Source organism: Callithrix jacchus, chromosome 9, assembly GCF_049354715.1.
Source record: "Callithrix jacchus isolate 240 chromosome 9, calJac240_pri, whole genome shotgun sequence".
Classification (NCBI taxonomy): domain Eukaryota; kingdom Metazoa; phylum Chordata; class Mammalia; order Primates; family Cebidae; genus Callithrix; species Callithrix jacchus.
The window spans coordinates 23,962,511-23,988,914 of NC_133510.1; the positions used below are offsets into that span (position 1 = coordinate 23,962,511).

At 40.6% G+C, this 26,404-nt stretch overlaps 1 protein-coding gene across 8 annotated transcripts; it reads right to left on the reverse strand.

Moving 5' to 3' along the window:
- Positions 1-22,969, reverse strand: LOC100392585 (pregnancy zone protein). Of its 8 annotated transcripts, XM_078338796.1 has the most exons (15): positions 22,865-22,969; positions 15,028-15,210; positions 8,391-8,474; positions 7,675-7,847; positions 6,494-6,650; positions 5,707-5,781; positions 5,238-5,419; positions 4,586-4,805; positions 3,493-3,711; positions 3,190-3,320; positions 2,747-2,837; positions 2,163-2,231; positions 1,691-1,794; positions 830-871; positions 1-166 (listed from the first exon to the last, which is right to left on the reverse strand). In XM_078338796.1, exons 8-13 carry the CDS (start codon positions 4,730-4,732, stop codon positions 1,705-1,707), a joined length of 747 nt encoding a protein of 248 aa, XP_078194922.1. In that variant the 5' UTR covers positions 4,733-4,805; positions 5,238-5,419; positions 5,707-5,781; positions 6,494-6,650; positions 7,675-7,847; positions 8,391-8,474; positions 15,028-15,210; positions 22,865-22,969; the 3' UTR covers positions 1-166; positions 830-871; positions 1,691-1,704. The 8 variants fall into 8 exon arrangements, with proteins under 8 accessions (XP_078194922.1, XP_078194923.1, XP_078194925.1 ...); XM_078338797.1 differs by lacking the exon at positions 15,028-15,210; XM_078338799.1 differs by lacking the exon at positions 8,391-8,474.
- Between the last annotated feature and the right edge of the window lie 3,435 nt (positions 22,970-26,404).

Below are 26,404 nucleotides of genomic sequence, written 5' to 3' on the forward strand. Positions count from 1 at the left end.
TTATAAATGCCATAAATTTATTCAACACACAAATTTTATACATTTCCAATGATATTCCCTTCTTTCTCTTACTGTCCTCTCTCAGTAAGTCTCTTCTTCATTTCTGAAGAAGTTCATCTGATGAGGTCCATAAGTTCCTGTTTTCAAGCATTTCCTTGTTGAGACTCTAAATAGTAAAAGAAAAGGGAGAAATATTAGGGAAAGTCTGTGACCTATTTAAGAATAATTATTTATATTTCAGTTATAAATATTTGAACTTAGTAACTTTTAATGATAGGGATGTTCTCCATTTTTTCATGTTTAAAAATAGAGAAGCAAAAGTTTCACGGCAAATTCTGTGTCAAAGATGAACACGGTCAATCAGCCTAAAGGAAGGTCTTACAGATCACACTTTTCATGCTGTGCTATATGCATAATTACAGTGACAAATTTCTTGATTTTAACTAGTGTACACTTAGAAATATCCTAGAAAGGCTATTGGTGATGAATTTATCACCACTGGGTATAGAATGGAAACCACATATTAATTTGGTTTTTATATGTGGCAAATCCTTGGATTCATCTTCAAATAAGTTACCCAAACACCAGTAATTCTATTTAACTTGCATTTTTTTTAGAAATTCTATAATACATTTGATGTAGTTCAATTTATATATGGTACATCAGGGGATTTTAGGATTTGGAAAGAATACATTCATCACAAGAAGCAGCTTATGCAGAGAACTGAGATGCTTATTTATTTTGAAGTTGGGATTAGACTTTACTGTTTAACTGAAATGCTTATTTAGTTTCTTTCAATTTGAGTTAGTTTGAACCATTTATACTTTACCAGCACTGCAAGGGGCATTGTATTCTTCAAAGGTGAATTCATCTGAAACACAGAAATTATTGGACAGAAAGAGTGAAGACATTCAGGCATAAGCACCTAAGATGTGAATTGTAAATAAACTGTGTAAGCTAAGAAAGAAAGTAGAAAGCCTCACTATAGAGCCAATAAAAACGACTTGTCATTAAGCTGTTTGGGATTGGTGGGAGGAAACTTAAGAAAATCTGGCTTGGGAACAGAATTGAGAGGCAGGGTACATGGTGGTGTGCCTGAGTGTAGTTGCAGGACTCTGTAGATACTGCCTTTTTGCAGCTGCGTTTTTCTCATTGGAATTGCACCTTCCTCTCTGAACCTTTCCTTAATGAAAGAAGAAAAGTTTTAGCACTACCATCGTGCTACAATGCTGGTAACTTTCTAGCTCAAAGCCGTGAGTAAATGAAAGTATTTCCTGATACATTACAAAGTTCCCCAAATTTTGTGAGCCGAATCAAAGCACAAGTCAAAAAACAGATTAAATTTTAGATCTCATGTCACACATTAGCACTGAGACATGTTTCTTCAGTTATTGTACTCTTCTTATCTCTTTGGAATAATTCAGCCCAGGACAAACAACTTTATAGGGAAATTTAGATAGAATGGACCCTCTCATTGCCTTATGGTCAATGTATAAGAATGACTCTAAGACTTGTTTGCAGCGGACATGAGAGGTTAATATACAAGAACATGATTATCCAGTGCCCACAAACTCACTTTTTTCCCCAGTGAAAGACTGTGAAGTTTTGCGTTTAGTTAAGGTAATCCTTTACTAGGTTAGTAGTTTTTTTTTTTTTATTTCAAAGCTCAGCATGTCTGAATCTCACTCACCTGTCTCATAATAATCATAGGCTTTTTACCATAGCTGTTTTTAAATTCTTTACTTGGATACCTTGTTCCACCAAGAAGGAAAAATGCCGGTTTTGATTGGTTAGCTGGAGAGGCAGGAAAACAATTGGAATCAAAGATTAACTTAGTATCTAATTACTGTCCTCTCTTAATAAGATATTATCAAACCCTGTAGTTATGCTGTACATCTATACCAAAACCTGGGAAAAGAAAGCAGAATTCTGTGACCTGCATAGCATACTCAATGATAGGTTAAAAAAGGACAAAAGAGACAATTTTGTGGACAGCCAAATGTAATAAATCAAGCCTGTTGACAGTCCAAGCTTCATTTCTTTTTATAGCCACTTTGTCCTCTCCCACCTGTATATGTGAACAGCACCATTTGGAATCTGTTATGGTTTGTTAGAACCTCTAGTTGTTATTTCACATCTAGCAGAGTCACAGAAAATCTTACCTTTTCAAAGTAGATTAGGACATGGTTGGTGCTTACTTCGGTCCTCTGAATCTGAGGCTGTGTCTGGAGCTGTTGATCAAGAGAATAAGTCAGAAATATGGAATGAGAAAATTTTTTGCTGGCAGCAGTTTTCAGGTATTTATGATCTAAACAGCTTCTTGGAGCATCCAAATGGATAATTTTTATTTCTTCAAGAATAATAATGATAACAATAGTAATACTTATCAAATGTTATTCTCTATATACTGTAAGTATATAAGCAGATACGTATGTGAGATATATATATATGCATGTATACACACATATATCCTTTTCTAATCTTACATAAATCTGGAAAATAATTCAATACCATTCCATATAGCTAGGTGTCTTGGGCCTGTTGGAACATTATTTATCATGTTTCTGACTTATGCCCTATACTTGACACCATGTAATCAAGACACCCTATTAAAATGATAGAGATGCCTACTAGAGAAGCAATTTTGAGGGAAAACATCTCTTGAAAATTCCATCAATAAAGTCAAATTGACGATAAATGACAGCATTTATCATGACTTTACTATTGCAAGGGATCCAGGGATTACCTGTTTAACTGATTGTTTTATAGGAATGAAGCCTGATACCATCTTCACATCAACAATGACCATGTTGGAGCTGGGTCGGTCCCCAGTATAGCTATAAAATCAAAGCATAGGAATGAGGGATTCAAACAAAATTTTTTGGGATTCATTCAAGACAAACTCTCTCTTTACCTTTTATTTCTAACACTAAGTTACTACATCTGCTGTATCTGTTTCTGTTATGGTTGTTTGGAAAAACCATCACTTTAAGCTCACACTCATCAGATTGTAATATCATATTCTTAATGTGAAGGCTTTTCAAAAAAAGTTTCTGTTGATAAGCACTGCAAGAATTCCATATTCATTATGTGTGGCTTTGGATAGTGGAGTTTGCCCACATAAGAAAATCAATTTCTCCATATTCTATTAGGTTGGTGCAAAAGGTCTGGTCATAATCTAGGAGTTACCTAATGTTGATGTGAATCTGGAACTTTCTGCGAGCATCCACTTCATCACAATTCTTGGGGAGCGTATTAACCTGCAGAGTGAAGGGTTCTTTCTCTTTTTTCTTGGGTCGGATGTTATATCTCAGGGATGTCTAAAACAAGTGAAAAAAATCCTTCATTTTTTGCACTCAAATTGTCTCATAATCTGTTCCAGATGATTCATACCTTCCTTTAGCACACATTTCTTTTTCTTGTTTTGAAATTCAAATATAACTCTTGAGACTTTCTCTCCCATTTGCAGCATATCCTAAATCCCAGTCTCACCTGGAGGTACACACATCCTGACCCTGACACAGTTGTGGTGTACTCCCCTGGAACCTTCAGCAGCTGGACCTCCTGCAGCAGCAGGTGGTTGGCATCATCCACTTGGAAGTCTTTAGAGAAGGTATCTGAAGATTTGACAGTAACCAAAGCTGTTTTCTCACTGTTGGTGAAAGTTGCTTTTCCATATTCAGAGAGGGCTTGAAGAGCCACCACTGTATCCTGTAAAAACAATGGGTATAGAAATCACAGGAGAGGAAAGCAACAAACTCACACTGGATGTAAACCACAACAACACTATTAGTTTTCAGAATTATTTAGTCATAAACACAGTCAACTAACTCTATTTCAGTTCAGTTCAATCTGGTTAGTAATGACAAATTATTCTAGGTACTTTGAAGGTAAATTTATACAAAGTTTCATCATTCAGCTAGTTTACAATAAATATATGGAGATAAGACTCAGATATTTGACACAAGCCCAGGCTATTTCAATAATTTATAAATTTATGCAGCAATATTTGTTATAAAAGTTCAGAAAAGAGAGAAGAAAATATGGGTTAGGACAGTAAGAGAAGACTGAAGAAGGTGAGAAACAGGATTATCTCTGACTAGTGAGCAGGGTTTACATAGACAGAAGAGCGGCATGAGGGTGGGGGATGCTCTATGTGAAGTCGTGTAAACCGCAGTGAGCCAATTCTGGAAAAAGCAAAGGGATCTGCCTCATCAGGTTGGTGCACTCGTGTTTACTGGGGATAGAAAATATTTTAGATAAAATACTAGATAATTTTAGGCTTTGGGTGAAAAAGAAGACTTATTTTCTAAGGGAAGTAATCCCATGAAGACATTGCTTTGTCAAGACAAACCTACCTGTGTGGTTAGGGGTCCACTAAAGAGTTAAGAGAGGAGAGAATATAAAGAAGACAGACCAGTAATCCATGTATAAGATAGTAAGACCAAAACTTGTCTGCCAATGGAGGGATGGAGAAGGTGTGAATTAGAAATATGAACTATTCCATTATTCAACTCCTAGGAGATGATTGTGTCTTCATATTTGTTAATATATTTATGTTTCCTTCTAGAGTCTCGCCACAGACCTGAGTGGAGGAGAAGCCCCCATGGGGGTTTTGCTGCTTGGTAATCCACTTCACAATACGTGATGCCACAGACAGGTCCTCTGAAGATGGGGCAGGCTGGACAGTAACATAGGCAAGGAGCACATAAGATGCCATCTCCACTTCCATAGAGGGAGCCCAGAATTGAGAAGAGTGTCTCAGCTTCTCGAAGTTTCCCAGGATGTTGCCAGTGGATTGAATACTTTTTGACATGGAAAAGGGTAGAATTTTTAGCTTCAAGAATAGTTTCAAAATCTAATCCATGAGTGATGATTATAATTATAGTTCACCTAATACATTGACCTTTCATTTTAATCAAGTGAAAGCATTAAACAAAATGAAAGGATTAATCACCATCAAATAAATCTTTGTCCAGAAAGTAAAGTTCCAGAGACTATAACATTGAGTCTGTGTGTCCGTAACATGTGTGTGGTATTGGAAGCTGGGACTGTATAGAGTGTATACTATGTGGATTACTAAAATGATCCATGTTATCCAGTCTTAGATCAATGATAATTATTCTCACTGTCACTAAATTAAGGTAGCATGATAGGCATGAGCTCAGTAGAGGTATCCTCCCTTCTTCTGGTCACTGGTGGTTGTTAGAAGTAAACTTTGCAGTAGCAGCTCTTACCTTCTTTCACAGCCTCTCTGTTTAATGATTCAAGCAGCTCTCTTCGCTTGACCTGGTTTCCTGCTAGGGCAAAGGCATAGGCCAATAATGCTTTGGTGTAGATGAGACTTCCTTGGGCCTCTGCGGTGGATCTCCAGGCCGTTTCAAGGCAGAATACTTGGGCCCCTACTGACACTTGGGCTCTATGAAGAAGACGAAAGGCTATTGTAAAATAGGAGAACCAGGTGAATGACCTTCCCCAGGCTAACTGTAGATTAAAAACCCTAATGCGCCTGTGTAACCTCACAGTTCTGACCAGAGAGGAGTTTCCTCTGCTGCTTCCAAAAGGATCTGGTCCTTTAGATTCCAGTGAAATATGCCAAAATTAAATTCCATAAATATCACGATTAATTTCCCTCAGGGATCCATCATATCATAATTTTGTTCTTTACACGTGTGAAGGTGGTACAGAGGATGTGTGTGAACATACCATGGCAGGCAGTGTCATCTCCAGCAGAGCAATGGTGATGTAGGCAAAGAGTGTCACCTCATCGTCCACCTCACCCTGTAGGGATCAGAGGCAGAGAGACTCAAACACTTCAACAGTCATGAGGCAGCATCTGCTAAAACTTCCTTTTCCTTTGACATCTTCGCTAGATGATTTCGTGTCTTGTGCTAGAATGTTAATTTTCTCCTCTTCCTCCTCTACCCTAAAATTCTTGAGTTGATTTTCTCCTCTTCCTCCTCTACCCTAAAATCCTCACTTTTTTTTTTTTGAGACAGAGTCTCACTCTGTCGCCAGGCAACAGGCTGGAGTGCAGTGGCACAATCTTGGCTCACTGCAACCTCCACCTCCTGGGTTCAAGCAATTCTCTTGCCTCAGCCTCCCAAGTAGCTGAGACTACAGGTGCATGCTGCCATGCCCAGCTAATTTTTGTATTTTTAGTAGAGATGGGGTTTTACCATGTTGGCCAGGATGGTTTTGATCTCTTGACCTCGTGATCTGCCAGCTTCAGCCTCCCAAAGTGCTGGCATTACAGACTTGAGCCACCGCACCCAGCCTTCACTTTTTATAATGTGTTTGGCTTTGGAGTTTTTTTGAACACTATTTTCATTTAATATAAAATTACTAAGGTACTGCTAGATTGCAGGAGATTTAGAGTCCACCATTCTTCCTGAAATCTATGTCGGTAAGACTGGAGGACTCAATTCAGACGTTGTTTCCTCCCACATATCGCTATCTTCAGGGACCAGAACAGAAATAGAGAAGGCATCACCATAATAGCATTGTTCAGCAGTGATCCAGAGTATTGGAAACAGCCATTTTCCTTTTGTCTCTCTGAGAGCCACATGAAGGTATCCCCAAGGTGTGAGTCATCCACAGAGATGTACGCTCGGGCTTGGGCAAAGGACTTGAGCACAAATTCAGTGAGCCTGTCCAGCAAAACAGAGATGCAGACGTGAGGACCACCTCACTTCCACAGCTGACTTTGTCTACTGCCTCCAGACATTGTTCTTCACAATTAAGCAGAGAAGATCACTGGGAGGAATTGATGGGAAATAGTATATAAAAGATGAATATACTCTAGTTCAGCAAACATCTCAATATCTTTTATTGCCTTTCAATTTTATTGATTTCTCTGAGTTGATGCTTTTTAAATTTTTTGTTATGGAACATTTTTTGGAGCCTCCAAGCCTCCTGCCAGCAAAACTGCATTTCCAGAATGACTTGTTCTGATTTTCCTGCTTCACAGCCTCCTTCTGTCCTCTCCCTTCTCTCCTTCTTTAATGCAGAGTGTGGGAGCTTCTTACTCTGTCATTTTATAGAATGACATTTTCTGCCTTATATCTCCATTTAGAAGATCCTTATTTCACCACTTTCAGCTGTGTTATCACAGCAGGCGAGCTTTCAGAGATGTCATGGTGAGATTACCCAACAGGAATGATACATACAGCACATGTATGTATAAAGACTAACAATTTTCCACAAAAACGCCAGACATTAGAGAGTAGCTATTTCTAGAATCCTGGAATGTCATGGATCTAGAGAGAGCATAGGGAAAGAATAATCTTACCAAGTGTTTCCCTCGCTTCTACCATCATGGTTCCCAAAGGTGCTATAGGAACCATCTATGTGCTTATAATTCAATTGCCTTTGGTACCCTGAAGAGGAAGTGTTCACAGATTTATTAAAATGGCAAAGACATTGGAAGATTATTAAGCTTTTTTTCTCAGTGCTGTTAGGAATAACAGGATAATTAATATTTAATTAAAATTTATACCAACCCCCAATCACAGGCTTGCTGATACTATTGAATTTTCTACTTGTATATTGGGCCATTTTATTGAAATTCACAACAGTGACTATCAAATCTTAATGAAAGAGATGTTGATTTTAGTTCACCATAAAATGTTTAAGAGATTAAGTAAGGCTCTTCCTTTTGAGGTAATATCTCACCATTGATGAGGTAGTTGATCGCTTTGGCCTTGATCTCCTCTGTCAGCTGTTGTGTTGTACTCAGTTCAGAACATAAATGTTGGAAACAAAAAGGACCATATTCTGCTCTCCACAACCATAGGGCATCTGGAGAAGGTTCTGAAGGTTTTGTACCACAGAGCCTAGTATATCACCTGTGGAATAAAAGTTGAAAAGAAATCAGAGATGGTTGGTATTGGGCTAGGAAAACAGATTGTTAGCTGACTGAGAGGCCAAATGACCTACATAGGGAAGGACAAGAAGACTCTAAAAAGTGAAAAAAACAAAAATATGGAGGGAAAAAAAAAGGTGAGAAAATAAAGTAGATGGTTCAAGGATGGAGAAAGCAGGGAAGAAACTGAATGGTAGGTGATCTATCTTTTCTCATGCTCCACATGCCTGGTAAAACTCAACCACAACCATTTTCAAATTGACTAGGAAGCATTACCATCTAGTAAATTGCTTGAAGATGAGGGCCCAGAGAGGTGACCCTTTCCTTTTAGAGTATATCAAGGCATAACATGTAGAATAATATCTATTCAACCCCCTTTCCAACTGTAACATAATATAACCCCTAGCTTAGTGTTTTCTCTCAATTCACTGCCCATTGTCAGAGACCTCATTAATCATGGTTGGCGAGGCCCATGCACTAGAATTATAGAGCTAGACAGCTGCTTCCCTTGGGCTGAAAGACTCACCCAAAACTGAATATGTTGCCCTGGGAGATCCTTCAACCACATTTGAAGGAACATTCAGTGACACCCTTTCAGATACTCCAGTATCTAATGAAAGAAGACAAACACATGTAAAGGAGAAGAAAATGAGAAAAATGTTCTATTTTTGTCATGAATCCTTTTTCTCTTCATCATCTAGATCCAACCTTTTATTTTCCTTGGTCATTATATAACTACTTCTTCCTCTTCTTCTTCCTCCTGCTCTTTCTTTCTTTCTTTCTTTTTTTTTTTTTAATTTTTTATTGGATTATAGGTTTTGGGGTACATGAGCAGAGCATGCAAGACAGTTGCGTAGGTACACACATGGCAGTATGCTTTCTTTTCTTCTCCCCTTCACCCACATTTGGCTTTTCTCCCCAGGCTATCCCTCCCCACCTCCCCCTCCCACTGGCCCTCCCCTTTTCCCCCCAATAGACCCCAGTGTTTAGTACTCCCCTTTCTGTGTCCATATGTTCTCATTTTTCATCACCCGCCTATGAGTGAGAATATGTGGTGTTTCACTTTCTGTTCTTGTGTCAGTTTGCTGAGGATGATGTTCTCCAGATTCATCCATGTCCCTACAAATGACACAAACTCATCATTTCTGATTGCTGCATAATATTCCATGGTGTATATGTGCCACATTTTTCCAATCCAGTCTATTATCAATGGGCATTTGGGTTGATTCCAGGTCTTTGCTATTGTAAACAGTGCTGCAATGAACATTCGTGTACATGTGTCCTTATAGTAGAAGGATTTATAGTCTTTTGGATATATACCCAGTAATGGGATTGCTGAGTCAAATGGAATTTCTATTTCTAAGGCCTTGAGGAATCGCCACACCGTCTTCCACAATGGTTGAACTAATTTACACTCCCACCAACAGTGTAAAAGTGATCCTTTTTCTCCACATCCTCTCCAGCATCTGTTGTCTCCAGATTTTTTAATGCTCGCCATTCTAAGTGGCGTGAGATGGTATCTCAATGTGGTTTTGATTTGCATCTCTCTGATGATCAGTGACAATGAGCATTTTTTCATATGATTGTTGGCCTCATATATGTCTTCTTTCGTAAAGTATCTGTTCATATCCTTTGCCCACTTTTGAATGGGCTTGTTTGTTTTTTTCCTGTAAATCTGTTTGAGTTCTTTGTAAATTCTGGATATCAGCTCTTTGTCAGATGGGTAAACTGCAAAAATGTTTTCCCATTCTGTTGGTTGCCGATCCACTCTAGTGACTGTTTTTTTTGCCATGCAGAAGCTGTGGAGTTTCATTAGGTCCCATTTGTCTATTTTGGCCTTTGTTGCCAATGCTTTTGGTGTTTTGTTCATGAAGTCCTTGCCTACTCCTATGTCCTGGATAGTTTTGCCTAGATTTTCTTCTAGGGTTTGTATGGTGCCAGGTCTTATGTTTAAGTCTTTAATCCATCTGGAGTTAATTTTAGTGTAAGGTGTCAGGAAGGGGTCCACTTTCTGCTTTCTGCACATGGCTAGCCAGTTTTCCCAACACCATTTGTTCAACATGGAATCCTTTCCCCATTGCTTGTTTTTGTCAGGTTTATCAAAGATTGTATAGTTGTATGTATGTTGTGTTGCCTCCGGTGCCTCTGTTTTGTTCCATTGGTCTATATCTCTGTTTTGGTACCAGTACCATGCTGTTTTGATTACTGTAGCCTTGTAGTATACTTTGAAATTCGGTAGTGTGATGCCCCCCGCTGTGTTCTTTTTGCTTAGAATTGACTTGGCTATGTGGGCTCTCTGTTGGTTCCATATGAAGTTCATGGTGGTTTTTTCCAGTTCTGTGAAGAAAGTCAATGGTAGCTTGATGGGGATAGCATTGATTCTGTAAATTACTTTGGGCAGTATAGCCATTTTCACGATATTAATTCTTCCTAACCATGAACATGGAATGTTTCTCCATCTGTTTGTGTCCTCTCTGATTTCGTTGAGCAGTGGTTTGTAGTTTTCCTTGAAGAGGTCCCTTACGTTCCTTGTGAGTTGTATTCCTAGGTATTTTATTCTTTTTGTAGCAATTGTGAATGGCAGTTCGTTCTTGATTTGGCTTTCTTTAAGTCTGTTATTGGTGTAGAGGAACGCTTGTGATTTTTGCACATTGATTTTATATCCTGAGACTTTGCTGAAGTTGCTTATCAGTTTCAGGAGTTTTTGGGCTGAGGCGATGGGGTCTTCTAGGTATACAATCATGTCGTCTGCAAATAGAGACAATTTGGCTTCCACCTTTCCTATTTGAATACCGTTTATTTCTTTTTCTTGCCTGATTGCTCTGGCTAGAACTTCCAGTACTATATTGAATAGGAGTGGTGAGAGAGGGCATCCTTGTCTAGTGCCAGATTTCAAAGGGAATGCTTCCAGTTTTTGCCCATTCAGTATGATATTGGCTGCTGGTTTGTCATAAATAGCTTTTATTACTTTGAGATAGGTTCCATCGATACCGAGTTTATTGAGGGTTTTTAGCATAAAGGGCTGTTGAATTTTGTCAAATGCCTTCTCTGCATCAATTGAGATAATCATGTGGTTTTTGTTTTTGGATCTGTTTATGTGGTGAATTACGTTGATAGACTTGCATATGTTGAACCAGCCTTGCATCCCCGGGATGAATCCTACTTGATCGTGATGAATAAGTTTTTTTATTTGCTGTAGCAATCAGCTTGCCAATATTTTATTGAAGATTTTTGCATCTATGTTCATCATGGATATTGGCCGGAAGTTTTCTTTTCTTGTTGGGTCTCTGCCGGGTTTTGGTATCAGGATGATGTTGGTCTTGTAAAATGATTTGGGAAGGATTCCCTCTTTTTGGATTATTTGGAATAGTTTTAGAAGGAATGGTACCAGCTCCTCTTTGTGTGTCTGGTAGAATTCAGCTGTGAACCCGTCTGGACCTGGGCTTTTTTTGTGTGGTAGGCTCTTAATTGCTGCCTCGACTTCTGACCTTGTTATTAGTCTATTCATAGTTTCAGCTTCCTCCTGGTTTAGGCTTAGGAGGACACAGGAGTCCAGGCATTTATCCACTTCTTCCAGGTTTACTAGTTTATGTGCATAGAGTTGTTTGTAATATTCACTGATGATGGTTTGAATTTCTGTGGAGTCTGTGGTGATTTCCCCTTTATCATTTGTTATTTCATCTATTTGGTTGTTCTCTCTTTTCTTTTTAATCAATCTGGCTAGTGGTCTGTCTATTTTGTTGATCTTTTCAAAAAACCAGCTCTTGGATTTATTGATTTTTTGAAGGGTTTTTCATGTCTCAATCTCCTTCAGTTCAGCTCTGATCTTAGTTATTTCTTGTCTTCTGCTGGGTTTTGAGTTTTTTTGATCTTGCTCTTCTAGCTCTTTCAATTTTGATGATAGGGTGTCAATTTTGGATCTCTCCATTCTCCTCATAGGGGCACTTATTGCTATATACTTTCCTCTAGAGACAGCTTTAAATGTGTCCCAGAGATTCTGGCATGTTGTGTCTTCATTCTCATTGGTTTCAAAGAACTTCTTTATTTCTGCCTTCATTTCATTTTTACCCAGTCAACATTCAAGAGCCAGTTGTTCAGTTTCCATGAAGCTGTGCGGTTCTGGGTTGGTTTCTGTATTCTGAGTTCTAACTTGATTGCACTATGGTCTGAGAGGCTGTTTGTTATGATTTCAGGTGTTTTACATTTGCTGAGCAGTGCTTTACTTCCAATTATGTGGTCAATTTTTGAGTAGGTGTGATGTGGTGCTGAGAAGAATGTATATTCTGTGGATTTGGGGTGGAGAGTTCTGTAAATGTCTATCAGGTTTGCTTGCTCCAGGTCTGAGTTCAAGCCCTGGATAACCTTGTTGATTTTCTGTCTGGTTGATCTGTCTAATATTGACAGTGGAGTGTTAAAGTCTCCCACTATTATTGTGTGGGAGTCTAAGTCTCTTTGTAAGTCATTAGGAACTTGCCTTATGTATCTGGGTGCTCCTGTATTGGGTCCATATATGTTTAGGATCATTAGCTCTTCTTGTTGTATCGATCCCTTTACCATTATGTAATGGCCTTCTTTGTCTCTTTTGATCTTTGTTGCTTTAAAGTCTATTTTATTAGAGATGAGAATTGCAACTCCTGCTTTTTTTTTGCTCTCCATTTGCTTGGTAAATCTTCCTCCATCCCTTTATTTTGAGTCTTTGTGTATCCTTGCATGTGAGATGGGTTTCCTGGATACAGCACACTGATGGGTTTTGTATTTTTGGTTTGTTTTTATTTTTTGAGACGGAGTTTCGCTCTTGTTACCAAGGCTGGAGTGCAATGGCGAGATCTCGGCTCACTGCACCCTCCGCCTCCTGGGTTCAGGCAATTCTCCTGCCTCAGCCTCCTGAGTAGCTGGGATTACAGGCATGCGCCACCGTGCCCAGCTAATTTTTTGTATTTTTAGTAGATATGGGGTTTCACCATGTTGACCAGGATGGTCTCGATCTCTCGTGATCCACCCGCCTCAGCCTCCCAAAGTGCTGGGATTACAGGCTTGAGCCACCGTGCCCGGCCTGGGTTTTGTATTTTTATCCAATTTGCCAGTCTTTGTCTTTTGCTTAGTGCATTTAGTCCATTTACATTTAGGGTTAATATTGTTATGTGTGAATTTGATACTGCCATTTGATGCTAAGTGGCCGTTTTGCTCATTAGTTGTTGTAGATTCTTCGTTATGTTGTTGCTCTTTAGCATTTAGTGTGATTTTGGAATGGCCGGTACTGGTTGTTCCTTTCTATGTGTAGTGCCTCTTTTAGGAGCTCTTGTAAAGCAGGCCTGGTGGTGACAGTATCTCCGAGTATTTGCTTGTTCGCAAAGGATTTTATTTTTTCTTCACTTCTGAAGCTCAGTTTGGCTAGATATGAAATTCTGGGTTGAAAGTTCTTTTCTTTAAGGATGTTGAATATTGGCCCCCACTGTCTTCTGGCTTGTAGTGTTTCTGCCGAGAGATCTGCTGTGAGTCTGATGGGCTTCCCTTTCTTGGTGACCCGACCTTTCTCTCTGGCTGCCCTTAGTATTTTCTTCTTTATTTCAACCTTGTTGAATCTGACGATTATGTGCCTTGGGGTTGCTCTTCTTGCAGAATATCTTTGTGGTGTTCTCTGTATTTCCTGCATTTGAGTGTTGACCTGTCTTGCTAGGTGGGGGAAATTTTCCTGGATGATGTCCTGAAGAGTATTTTCCAGCTTGGATTCATTCTCTTCGTCCCCTTCTGGTACACCTATCAAACGTAGGTTAGGTCTGTTTACATAGTCCCACATTTCATGGAGACTTTGTTCATTCCTTTTTGCGCTTTTTTCTCTGATCTTGGTTTCTCGTTTTATTTCATTAAGTTGATCTTCGACTTCAGATATTCTTTCTTCTGCTTGGTCAATTCGGCTATTGAAACTTGTGCATGCTTTGCGAAGTTCTCGTATTGTGTTTTTCAGCTCCTTTAATTCATTCATATTCCTCTCTAAGTTATCCATTCTTGTCATCATTTCCTCAAATCTTTTTTTATATCTTTTTTCAAGGTTCTTAGTTTATTTGCATTGATTTAATACATGTTCTTTTAGCTCACAAAAGTTTCTCATTATCCATCTTCTGTAGTCTAATTTCGTCATTTCGTCACAGTCATTCTCTGTCCTGGTTGTTACCTTGCTGGTGAGGAGTTTTTGTCCTTTCTAGGAGGCGAGGTGTTCTGGTTTTGGGTGTTTTCCTCCTTTTTGCGCTGGTTTCTTCCCATCTTTGTGGATTTATCCACTTGTCGTCTGCGTAGTTGCTGACTTTTCGATTGGATCTCTGAGTTGACACCCAGATTGTTGATGATGAAGTATTTCTGTTACTTGGTTTTCCTTCTACCTGTCCAGCCCCTTCACTGTACGACTGCTGAGGTCCACTCCAAGCCCTGCTTGTCTGGGGTGCACCTATAGCAGCTGTGGCACAGTGAGGGATGCTACCAGTTTATTTTTCTGCTATCTTTGTCCCAGGGTGATGCCTGCCAAATGTCAGTCTTTTGGATATAGAGGGGTCAGGGAGCTGCTTGAGGAGACAGTCTGTACTTTATAGGAGCTCAATTGCTGAGCTGTGAGCTCTGTTGTTCATTCAGGGCTGTTAGGCTGCTATGTTTGATTCTGCTGCAACAGAGCTCATTAAAAAACCCCTTTTTTTCTCAAATGCTCTGTCTTGGGGGATTGGGGCTTTGCTTTTGGATGTCTGCTGAGGTGTCCTGCCTACCTAGGAGGCAGTGTAATCACTATTTGACTGCCGAGGCTCCGCCCTGCTGTTGTGAGGCTCGCCCTGTTGCTGCAGGCTCTTGCTTTTCTGCTGCGTTCTCCACCACGGCTATGCCCTGCAGCGGAATCTTTCTGTTGTAGCGGGTTGCCTCAGCAATGGCAGGCTGCGTCAGCAGTGGGCGTGTATCTCAGTAGGGGCGGGTTGCCTCGGCAACTGCGGGCTGCATCAGCAGTGGGAGTGTGTCTTAGTCGGGTTGGGTTGCCTTGGTAATGGTGGACGCCTCTCCCCCACGGAGTGCCTCAGGGACGGTTTCCATGGCGAGCGTTTCCAATCGCCGTTTTGTCTGTCCCACTGCACTATCCCACACGCTGTGTCCCTGCAATCCCCTGGGCTGGCCCACTGCCCAAGTACCTTTCAGTCTCGAGTTCAGCCCTCTGAAGTCTCAGGTTGCCATTTCAACAGGGCACCCGGACAAGCGCGCCCTGTGGGGATCTCTGGGTAGGGACGGACGCCGCCATCCCGGCTGCCGGCTTCTCTAGGCAGAGCCTCTTCCTGGTATCCCGCGTCTCCTTTATACTTGGGAATTTCCCCGTTCTGTGGGCAACAAAGATCAGTCTGAAAATGCAGCTTTGACTCACCTCTCCGCAGATTAACCGAGAGCTTAAATCCTGGGTTGTTGTCACAGCGCCATCTTGAGTTCCTCCCCAAAAAATATTTCTTAAGTAAATAAGTGAACAATGAAGTCAGTAAAATATATGGCTGTTATGAAAGTGCTTCATTGCAACAGACATTTTTAAAAACAAGATTGAATGGAAATTCACTTTTGTCCACACTTAAAACCAGTGAGTCAGTGCCCGGATTTTCAGAAAAGCATAAAATTTTTGCATAATTACTTGAAGTCATATTAGTGGTGGGTTGGGAAGTGGACTTAAAAGAAAAGAAATTAGAATCAAATTCCTCCTTTAAAATGTATTGTTTTTATCATCAATGTCTTATAGCTGCCTTATTTCTCAAGTGGAATAAGGTCATATGCTCAGGGAATACATGTACAAGCTCTAATGCCTCTCCTGGTGGGAAAGACTAGCCCTCTGCTTTTCCTAGGTGGATCAAATGTATATAAACATTTGTTTATAATATTCTCTTTGTTTATAAAAGGATGAAAACTGGCCACTCCACAGGTAGAGCCTTGTTCTGTGTTATATTGCTCTGTTTTTTCACATGGAAGGTTGTTTCATCCATCATCACTAGAAGATAGAGTATGATGATTTGTAAGGGGCAACAACTGAAAAATCTAAAAGTCCTGTTTGCAAGGTATTCTTGTTTGATAAAAATATTTGAATAACTATTACAAAATCCTTGGTTTAGAGCCAGCTAAAACATTTACATCCACATGAATAAGCTGAGATCAGAGATTATTTGATGGTTTGCCCTTCACAGTCTGTATCAGTTTTTTAAAAAATTTGTTATTGATATATAATAGTTGTATAGATTTAAGAGGTACATATGATATTTTGAAACCTTAATACAGTGTGTAATTACCAAATCAGGGTAATAAGGGTATTCATTCCCTCAAATACTTAGCTTTCCCTTCTGTTGGGAATACTACAATTCTTCTCTTTTAGCTATTTTGAAATATACAATAAATTATTGTTAACTATAGTTTTCCCATTGTACTGTCAAATACTAGAACTTGTTCCTTCTACCTAACTATATTTTTGTACCCAACCAACTTGTCTTTATTCCCCACAACCCCTTTCCAAGCCTCTGGTAACCAGCATTCTACTATCCATGCAATTCATTCTTTTAGCTCTTGCATATGAGTGAGAACATTGATATTTGTCTTTCTGTGCCTGGCTTATTTCAGTTAACATGGTGATCTTCAGTTCCACTCATGTTTCTGCAAATGACAAATTCCTTTTTATGGCCGAGTAATATTCCATTGTGTATATATGCTACAGATACCTGCACTCCGTGTTTACTGTGGCACACAAGCTATGAAACCAACCTATATCAATTTTCATTCCAGTTGAATACTAAGGAAGGATCTCAAATATCAACTACAAATATCTTCTCATATTAAACATAAGTGATAAATTATCCATTACCTAAATTATGCATTTTCTGTGGTTTGTTATAATGGAAGAAAGGGAAACAAATAAAGATAGGTGAAGAAAAGTGCACAGGGGTAAAAAGTTAGAGACACACATCTTCAGAGTCACATAATTTAAAAGTTGAGAGACCACGGTGACCATGATATACTCGTACAAAAAAGAAACACACTCTTGGGATCCAAAAACAAAAAAAAAAAGGTTATACATTAAATGGAAAATTTAAGAAGATAAAATAATTTTACACGATGCGGATAAGACCAAAGAAAACCAAATGGGATAGTGAAATACCCCAGGGGTAGCTACTGTGGAAAGCCTGAGAGAACAATACTGGTAGCAATTAGCTGAAGCAGCAGAAACTACAGCTGATGAAGGCTGCCTCCCTGGAGGCACACTCAGTGAGAAAAGCTCCATATCCATTTCCTAGTGCTATAGGGAAGGATTCTCCCACGTTTTAATCTTTGCTTATTCTTCCTATTAGCACAAACATGCCTAAAGCTTCAGGACGTTAGTGTCCAGGGATATTGTACATAAGAGTCAGCATCCCAGGGCACTGAAAAGGGATTAAAATCGTGAAGAGGAGATCTATAAGAACAAACAGAATATCCAACACAGCTGATCTCTTTCACCCTCAGCATCCACTCTTACTGTTCTAGATGAAAAGCGAACACAGAGGACACATACAATCCTGATGTAACAGGAAATTTTCCTCCACCACTTCACAGTCCTTATGACAGGGGTGCCTTGCCTACTCAGCTTGCAGCTCTCAAACCCTCACAGAAAGGGGAATACAGAGGTAAGTGGGTGCAGAAGCCAGGGTGAGTGCTTTTGGGCACCCGCAGGAGCAAAATTCTGCGTGGCCCCGCAGAAGCATCTAGGGGGTACTAGAAACCCAGGAAGCCCCAGAGGACATTTGTTACAGTGCACTCTTTTAACTTTGCTGCTGCAGATGGATTAAGTGCTAACAGCTCAGTAGAGGGGCAACATGGCAGCCTTTTGCACCTGCACCCAAGTCCTTGTCTGGCATCCAGAAAGAACGAGGTTGCACGAACAAACTGAGGGGTGGTGAATGTGGAGGATTTTATTGCTGATCAAAGTGGCTCTCAGTAGGAAGGGATGCCAGAAAGGAGATGGAGTGGGAAGGTGATATTCCCGTGGAGTCCATCCCCGGCAGGACTCTTCTCTGAAGTCTTGCTATCAAGCCCTCCTTCTGAAGTCAAGTGGCTTCTTTTTGATGTCTGGCTGCTGCTTCTTTTCCCTCCTTCTCTGCTCTTTGACAGTGGAGCCTGAGGTTTTACTGGGTACAGGATGGGGGTAGAGTAGGCCAGGGGGAGTTTTGCAAAAGGCAATATTTAAGTGAAAAACAGGAAGTTCTCACTTTGGGCCACAGATGCAGGCTTGAGGGTGAGGCTCTTGCCAGGGTCCTGGCCCTTTTCCTAGAATGTCTCTGTCTCCTGTCCCTATCACTATCAGCTGCCATATCATTATTGGTTAATATCAATTCAGTAATACTTTAAAATAATTCTATAATATTTACTACCACCTCTGCAATTTATAGTGTAGCAGGAACAGCCATGGGAAACAGATTTCCCCAAGACCAAACCTGATATTTTCAGGAAGGAGATTCAGGAGGCTCCAGCTGGCCTGCTCTCACTTCTATTGAGATGCACAGTGGATGACAGAGGGGGAGGGAATCTCAGATGCCTGGGTCTTCTTCCTAACCTCCCCCTTTTTGAGACCCTAACCATTTTATAATATCAGTGAGGTCTCACTTTCATTGTCACTTTCCAGATTTTCTGAAGAAACTGACTGATGTTTTATATAATATACTTGTGATGTCACTTTTTGGCTAACTACAGTAGTGATGAACACCCTAATCATCTGAAGGAACAGGAGGAATAGACAAGGGAGCAACAAACAAACACCTATTATTATTATAACACTTATGATGAGGGTTTTGAACCCTCCCAAGGATGAGAACCAACCTCCAAATAAGGGCTCAGGATTAAATCCGGCACACCTGTACAGGCACGTGTGCCAGTTTGGTCCTGTCTAACACAATATCCTCCACTGCTTGCCCCTGTTGGTTAGATTGAATTTTCCACAGACTTCTCCTTCAGCTGCTAGCAAGTAATCTAGAGCCAGCTGTTTCTGATAAATTGCGTTTCTCATTTGAGTTTCTTGTCGGGCCAAGAGGGACAGAGCTTTGCCTGTTTCATTGGTGAGTATTTTCAAAACAGCCTGCAACCAGATGATCTAGTTGAGCATGTAAATAGGGGTCTGGTATCCCCATGAGCCATCCTCTGCCCATGTGGCCAGCCCATAATACTCAATAATTTTCTCCAGTTGCCACTTATCATTTGTCCAATCTTCTATTTTTAGGTTTCTTTTCTCCCTAGTGGAGTAGATTGAATACATTAAGAGCCCACCCATCTTAACAGATAATAGGAAGGAAGAGGGCTTAATGATGCCTATGACACAGCTGCCTGTCCACCTCATGGATTCCACACCTTATATTGAGTACCATTATATAAACAGGTTCCCTTCTGTGCCCTTGTACATTTATAAGAACTGCAGGACAAAAGAATGGCAGTAACTTTTATGCCCTACCTCCTGTACATACTGAGGGCATTCTTTAAAATTAGTTAATATTCCTACTATGCAAGTCCAAATATTAAGAAGAACAAGTCCCATGATGAATTTCCTCATGCTTCAGCCATGTGTGGACCAGCCAGCTTCCGGGATGTGGCTGAAGCAGAGCTTATTGTCCTTTTTAAGGCGATTCTGCAGTCCTTGCCTTGGTCCAAGTCTCAGCTGCTGCTGGTTTTTTTACACGACTGTGGTGAATTCAGGCTGGGATTCCCTCTACCTTCACAGCTGTGGGATTGGTCAGGATCAGGTCTGAGGTCTTTTCCGTTGTGGCTTTAGAGGGGCTGTACTCCCGTCCTTTATCCATGCATGATTACCTAGTGGGAAAGGGTGAACTGGGGAGAAAAAGGCTTACAGGCTGACATTTATTATTTACTCAGGTTGAAGTATCCTAAACAATTCCCCCTAGAGCTGGTAACTAGCATCCTAACTCAATCTCTCCCCACTCCCAAGGAGTTCCTAGAAGTTCCCAGAGCAGGGGAGGAGGCACCCACTCTAATCTTGTTTCCTGACATACTTTCCCTAAGCTGTTTTTGATGGTCGGGTTCATTCTTTCCACTTTTCCAGAACTCTGAGGTTGGTAGGCAGCATGCAGTTTCCAGGTGATACCAAAGGCCATTGCTGTTTTCTGGACTAAATCCACCACAAATGCTGGTCTGTGGTCTGATCTGATGCACAGTGGCAGTCCACACGTAGGGATCAGATCTCGAAGCAGCACACGGGTTACTTCATGGGCCCTTTCAGTCCTAGTCAATAAGACCTCTACCCACCCAGAATATGTGCACACCAGGACCAACAAATACTTATGTCCCCCACACTTGGACATTTCAGTAAAGTCTACCTGGAGATCTTTAAATGGAGCTCTCCATAAGCTTGGATGCCAGGGAGAATAGTTGGGACCCCACCTCATGTTGTGTTGCAGACATGTAATGCATCGCTGTGCCACAGTTTGGTCAAGGCTGATAAGCGTGAGATGTAAAAGTACCGGCCCAGCATCTTTTCAAGTGACTCTTGACCTAAACTAGTGGTCTTATTTATGGTTGTACAACCGCTGTGCATAGCAGGCCCTAGTATTTGGCAGGCTTACCAATGAGGTCTTTTGGTATGCATTAGAGTCACCGCTGTGTGGGGTGCTTTGATATTTAAATTATTCCCGGAGTTGAGGCTAGAATCTTTGATTGCCATTTTTTTCTTTCTTTTCTTTTTTTTCTGACAGCATGAAAAGGCTGTTAAATCAGCCAGCCCCAGAGCCAGGGCTGACAGAAGTTTCACTTTTAGCTTCTGCCCCATTCAAAGGGTGTCTTGTCTTCTCTCCTCCCGCCCTTAGTCACTTTGTGTAAGAGTTTGACCAGTACTGCGAAGTTTGGAAATCCACAATTTACAAAACCCATGGCTCCAAAAAGCTCTCTTACCTGCATTTTAGTCTCATATTCTGTCACTTTACAAGCGGCTTGCTTCCTCTCTGCTTCTAGGCTGCATTCCCCCTTCTGGATGGTGAGCCTCTGATACTGCATTTGCTTTTTGGCAAATCTGGGCTTTCCTCTTAGACACTTTCTACCCACAGTCCTCCAGGTGCTGAAAAAAGGCATTTGTTTGTGCACCCGACTGCGTGGGGTGTCCCAATAGAAGGTTATCAGCATACAGGGGCAGTATACAAGCAAAAAGCTTCTGGGGGGCGGTCATGGGCTGATGCCTCCCCAAGGATGATGTGAGAGTTTTTGAGCCTCTGAGAAGCTGGGTCCAGGTGTATTGAATGGTTACACCTGCTTCTGGGTTTCTCCCATTGAAATGCAAATATTTTTTGACCCTCCAAGGCCAGTCCAATGCTAAAGAAGTATTCTTTAAGTCCAATTAAGTGAACCAACTATCCCTTGTGGGCAGTAATCCCAACTGCGTGTTCGAGTTGGGTGCAAAGCCACGCAAGCCCTGCACTGGCCTGGGTGATAATATCAGTCCTCTGTTTCTGGCTAGGAACTCTCCACCCTCCTTCCCAAGGGAAAATGAGTGTCTGGATAACCCCCGACTGAGGCAGTTTTAGCTGTAGGGAGTCTTTTTTGTTGAATGAGATAGTGGCCCTTGATTTGCACAACAGGTTTTGCTGAAGAAAGGGGCAGGGGTAGTCAATTAAGTACAGGAAAGTCTGTTCTCTTAACACCTTAAAAGCTTTAAAGACATTCGTTTGTTTTTTTTTTTTTTTTTCCCATGAGGGCTTATAGGGCTGTCATCCAGACCGTGGGCTCTTTGGGGGACATATGAGGCCAGCCCCTCTCTCTTTTACTCCAGTGGCCCTTCCATTAGGTTGAACAGAGTCCCTTCACTTTTATCTTGGTCCTCGTGCTTAGGATTGCCCTGTTCTCCAGTTAACTGTGGACATTTTTTCTTCCAATTTCCTATTTCTCAACAAAATGCACACTGATCGCGTTGTAGGCGTGTGCGGGCAGACTGTGGGGTTTTCCAGGACCCCCACCTTTCTCCACACTCCTGGGGGCATTCCTCTCATAGCAGCAGCTATCAAGTCAGACTTTCGTTGAGCCTGACCTTCCCTTTCCCTATGATTTTCCCTCTGGCTTACTGCCTCTTGGTTTACAAATGCCTGGTTAGCTACTTCCAATAACTGAAGTATTCATGCATGCAAATCCTGCCTGTTTCTGCACTGAATGCCTGGACTTGGGAGCTCGCATTTCTTGGCAGCGAGGGGGATGGTGGTTTCTAGCAGCCTGTCCCTTGGGTACTAAAACAGTCGCTGCCTGCTCTCTTAGCCACTTCAGAGGGTTTAACACTAATTGCAACCACGGATCTATGTATGGAAATTGATCGAGGTGCTCTATCTCGCAGTATATAACCTCATGCCTTACTTTGGAGACAAGGAACCTGTCTAGGGTCCCCTCTGGGGGCCAACCTACCCTAAATGCTGGCCAATCTTCCCAAATAAAACCCTTAATTTCTCTGGTGTCATAGTTACTTTATAATTCCTACTAAATTCCCTTCTTGAAAATTTTCAGCCTGGTTTCTAAAGGGGTGGGCTTGCTATTAGAGTGACCCATATTAACACTTCAAAGAAATAATTCCAACAGTTAGGAGAGTGTTAGTTCACTCACAGCAGTTTCTGTTCCCGCCTAGCAAGATCACGGAGCGCTCTCCAATTTACATTCACTTCAATCCTTTCACAATGCCTAGAGGCTTCTTCACTCAGCCTTAGGTGGCTGTCTCAAATTCTTACAAATTACTTGATGCATAAAGCCCCTCCTAATGGGCCCAATACCTTCACTACTGAGTCTTGTCAGACCCATCTACACACACAGACACACATCCAATTGTTCTCCTTCCAATTCAAAACCATAAGCAAAAAGCTTCCAAGGTTAGTTACAGAGAGAGAGAGAGAGAGAGAGAGAGAGAGCTACGTTCAAAAGTGCCAAATCTTGCACCCATGGGTGATCAGGCCACGCTTCCACCCAAAATGGGGTGGGCTACTTTCCTGGGTTCAATCTTACCAGATTCAGGGGTCCGGACATCTCAAATACCCATTCCTTCTCAGTGTTCAGCCACTGGATGGATCCACGCTGCAGGGCCTCCCTGCTCAACTCTGTGTTATTTTCAGGAAGGAGATTCAGGAGGCTCCAGCTGGTCTGCTTTCTCTTCTATTGAGATGCACAGTGCATGACAGAGAGGGAGGGAATCCCAGATGCCTGGTTCTCCTTCCTCAATTTAACAGAGCAGAATTGTGTAGGGGAAAGGGGAAAATTCAATGTTTGAAAAAATTACTATTATTGTCTTTCCCCATATAACTAAGACATATAGCTATGTCTTTCCACATAGCTTTCTTCTCCAAGCACTTACTTTACATTCCCTTTATTCTCTTCCAGCACTGTTTTTACCATAATTTGACCCTCATATTCATTCTTGCTGAATCTGAATTTTCAGTAGTCTGTTTACATAGGACTATCACAGCTTTCTTCTATTGCCTATTCTCTTGATAAAGAGAGGACAAGGTGCTATTTGTTATTCCTTGGGTCCTAGATATAATCCTCCTTGTCTCATTGTGCAGCCATACTCAAATTGCACTTAGCATTTGAATCCTTCACTTTGAACAATATTACTGGTTGTTTTAGGGGTGTAAGCAGCACACAATTATGAGTAGAGACCTGGCTCTCAACTTCTAAATTATTAAGAACCAAATTCCTAAATTATTAGGATAATAATTCCTGAATTTTTATTTCTAAATTAATGGAACATGACTGTTCTTTTGTTGGAAACATTACAACCTTTGGGACTGGGACCTCTAAACACATCAAAATTTAGTTTGGCAAACAAGAAGCTCATCTTTATTATGCAGGCTCTCACATGTAATACACAAAGCAGCTACTCCTACTTTCACATTCTACATATAGAAGCTTGACACTATATTTTGACAGCTGTTTTAAAGCAAACACAAGTTATGTAAGAAAACACTTTAATCTGCTTAAGTATTGTGTTCCCTATTATACCACAATTAAGTCTTTAAAAAAGTGTTCAACTCATTCCTGTGCTCTAACAAACTAGCTGATTTTGGGTGATGGATGTGTGAGTTAAATACAGTAAATTGGTACTCACTGCCCCATTTCTTTTGCCATGAAATGAGTTCTTTGTCAGAGGACATATAAGGAATGCCAAGGAGATTAATAACTCACTTTGTAAATACACAATTAAGAAATTACTTCATAAACCTCATCAATATAATTCAATATGAATCCTTCTCTTTTAAAAAAATAGGTCTCACCAAGTTCAACAAAGACTATCTTTTTACTATATCCACGGAATATTTCTTACATCTTAACTGACTTGATTCCTTAGAACCATTTGATATCCATGGCTATTCCTTCCTTCTTAAACACTTTCATTTGTTGGATTCTTCTTGCCCTCTTCTAGTCCTTAATTAAATTACTCTAAATTTTATAGTTATTTATTTCAGTTCTATAATTTTTATTTATTCTTGAATTATTTTATGTTGTTGAAATTCTTAATACTTTTCTCCATTTACTTGAACACACTAATTTTTATTGCTTTACATTTCTGTCTTATACATGAAAGGAAAACTCAAAAACTCAGCTCACTATCCCAGTAAGAAAAAAAAAAAAGGCTGGAAGCTGAGTCATGCAAAAAAACTGCCTTTCTTGTTGTTTCCTAAGCAGATAGCTACAGATGAAAGGTTAAATATCTCCACAGACAGCTACTCTGTCTTCACCTTATCTTAGGTAAAATGCTCATTTACTGTGAGGAATACATCACTGACTATTCCCCTTCCTTCTCTTTTTCCCTTACAGTGTATGGATTACCACACCCTCACTTTTTCCCTAAAAGCTTGTTTTTCCCCTTTAAAATTGAAACTCTCAAAATCATCTTTGTAAAAAGGCACAGATCACAGACTATTTTGGTGTTCATATTTTATTTTCCTGGGCATGTCCTTAAGCTTGGCAAAATAAACTTCTACATTCATTGAGACCTGTCTCAGATAATTTCTTTTTTTTACTGATACTATTATCTGAACCACATGTAGGTCAGTTTTTATAATTTGGCCTATCGATTGATGTTTTAACATTTAGTTCTTTTTTTTTTAGGTCATCTCATAATTTTTTTAAATTAAATGACAGGCCTTATGTATTAAAAACAGAGATTTTAAATGATCTTCCTACCAAAAAGTTTTGTTTTCTTTTTTTTTTTCTGACAGACACATAGACTATAAGCAGTAAACCTTGATCATTTGGAGCCCCTCAAATTTTGCCTTCTCAGTTGTTTTATTAACTTTATCCACATTTTATAATTATGTTTCTGTAGGTTTCTCTCATCTGATACAAGCTGCAGTGCTATGGCTAGAACTGGCTTTATTCTGGCTTTGTTCTCCAACAAACTAAAATTGGGAGGTTATATAGTGGGGAAGCTATGTGCAGGCAGAAACGTAGCTGTGTGTGGGGTATAAACCAAAAATAAAATTCTAAGACCCTCCAATCATCTGAATGGACTTCCTCTTCAGCCAGAGCTCCTTGAAAATTTAACCTGAGAGGTTAGTTCAGACCATGACAGGAAGTGTAAAACAGAAATTTACAAGTATGTGTAACAGACATTTGTTTTCCATGACCTCCCCCCTGCGGTGCCTCATGGCTGCAATCACACTTTACTTAATGGTAGCCTGTCTGGCAGTCATGCTGTGTCAACTAGATAAGAGTTCAGGAATGTGGCTGCAGAACAATCAAGGTGGGGGGTGGGGGGTCAGCTTGCATGAAGGAGATTTTCTGAGGCAACTTGTCCCTAACAATTAATGACCTAGCTTCTGTTTCCAGGGAGGAAAAAAAAATCCTCAAGCAACAGTTCATGAAAAGTCTCCAAGTCAACATTTTGAAAGGGGCTAAGAGCCAACCCATTTCTGGGGGCTACCAGTACCCTCAGCAGGGCAAGGGGGCAAGACCTTTTCCCAGGTAAGATTTATTTCATGGAAACTGAAGTCCCCTTGGAATATGCCAGAGGGTGCATTGATGGCCAACCTTTATTTTGTTCCATATCATTTCCAGGGTGGTATGACTACTGGGTCGAAGTTCATCCTGTTCCTCAGTGGGACCTCTATAGCCAAGGGACTTAGAGTCAGAAAAGACTTTTTAAAAGACAATTAAACATTCTAGGCCAGACAAGAATAGAGGTGCCAGGGACTCATTAACTATTAAAACTGTAAGCAGTTTAAGAGCAAAAAACCAAAAGCCAAAAAGTAAGGTTTATATTTCTTTCTCTCTCTCTCTCTTTTTTTTTTTTTTTGAGACAGAATTTCACTCTTGTCACCCAGGATGGAGTGCAGTGGCACAATCTCAGCTCACTGAAACCTCTGCCTCCCAGGTTCAAGCGATTCTCCTGTTTCAACCTCCCAAGTAGCTGGGATTACAGGTGCCTGCCAATGTGCCCGGCTAATTTTTTTGTATTTTTAGGAGAGACGACATTTCATCATATTGGCCCAGCTGGACTCAAACTCCTGACCTCAGGTGATCCACCCACCTTGGCCTCCCAAAGTG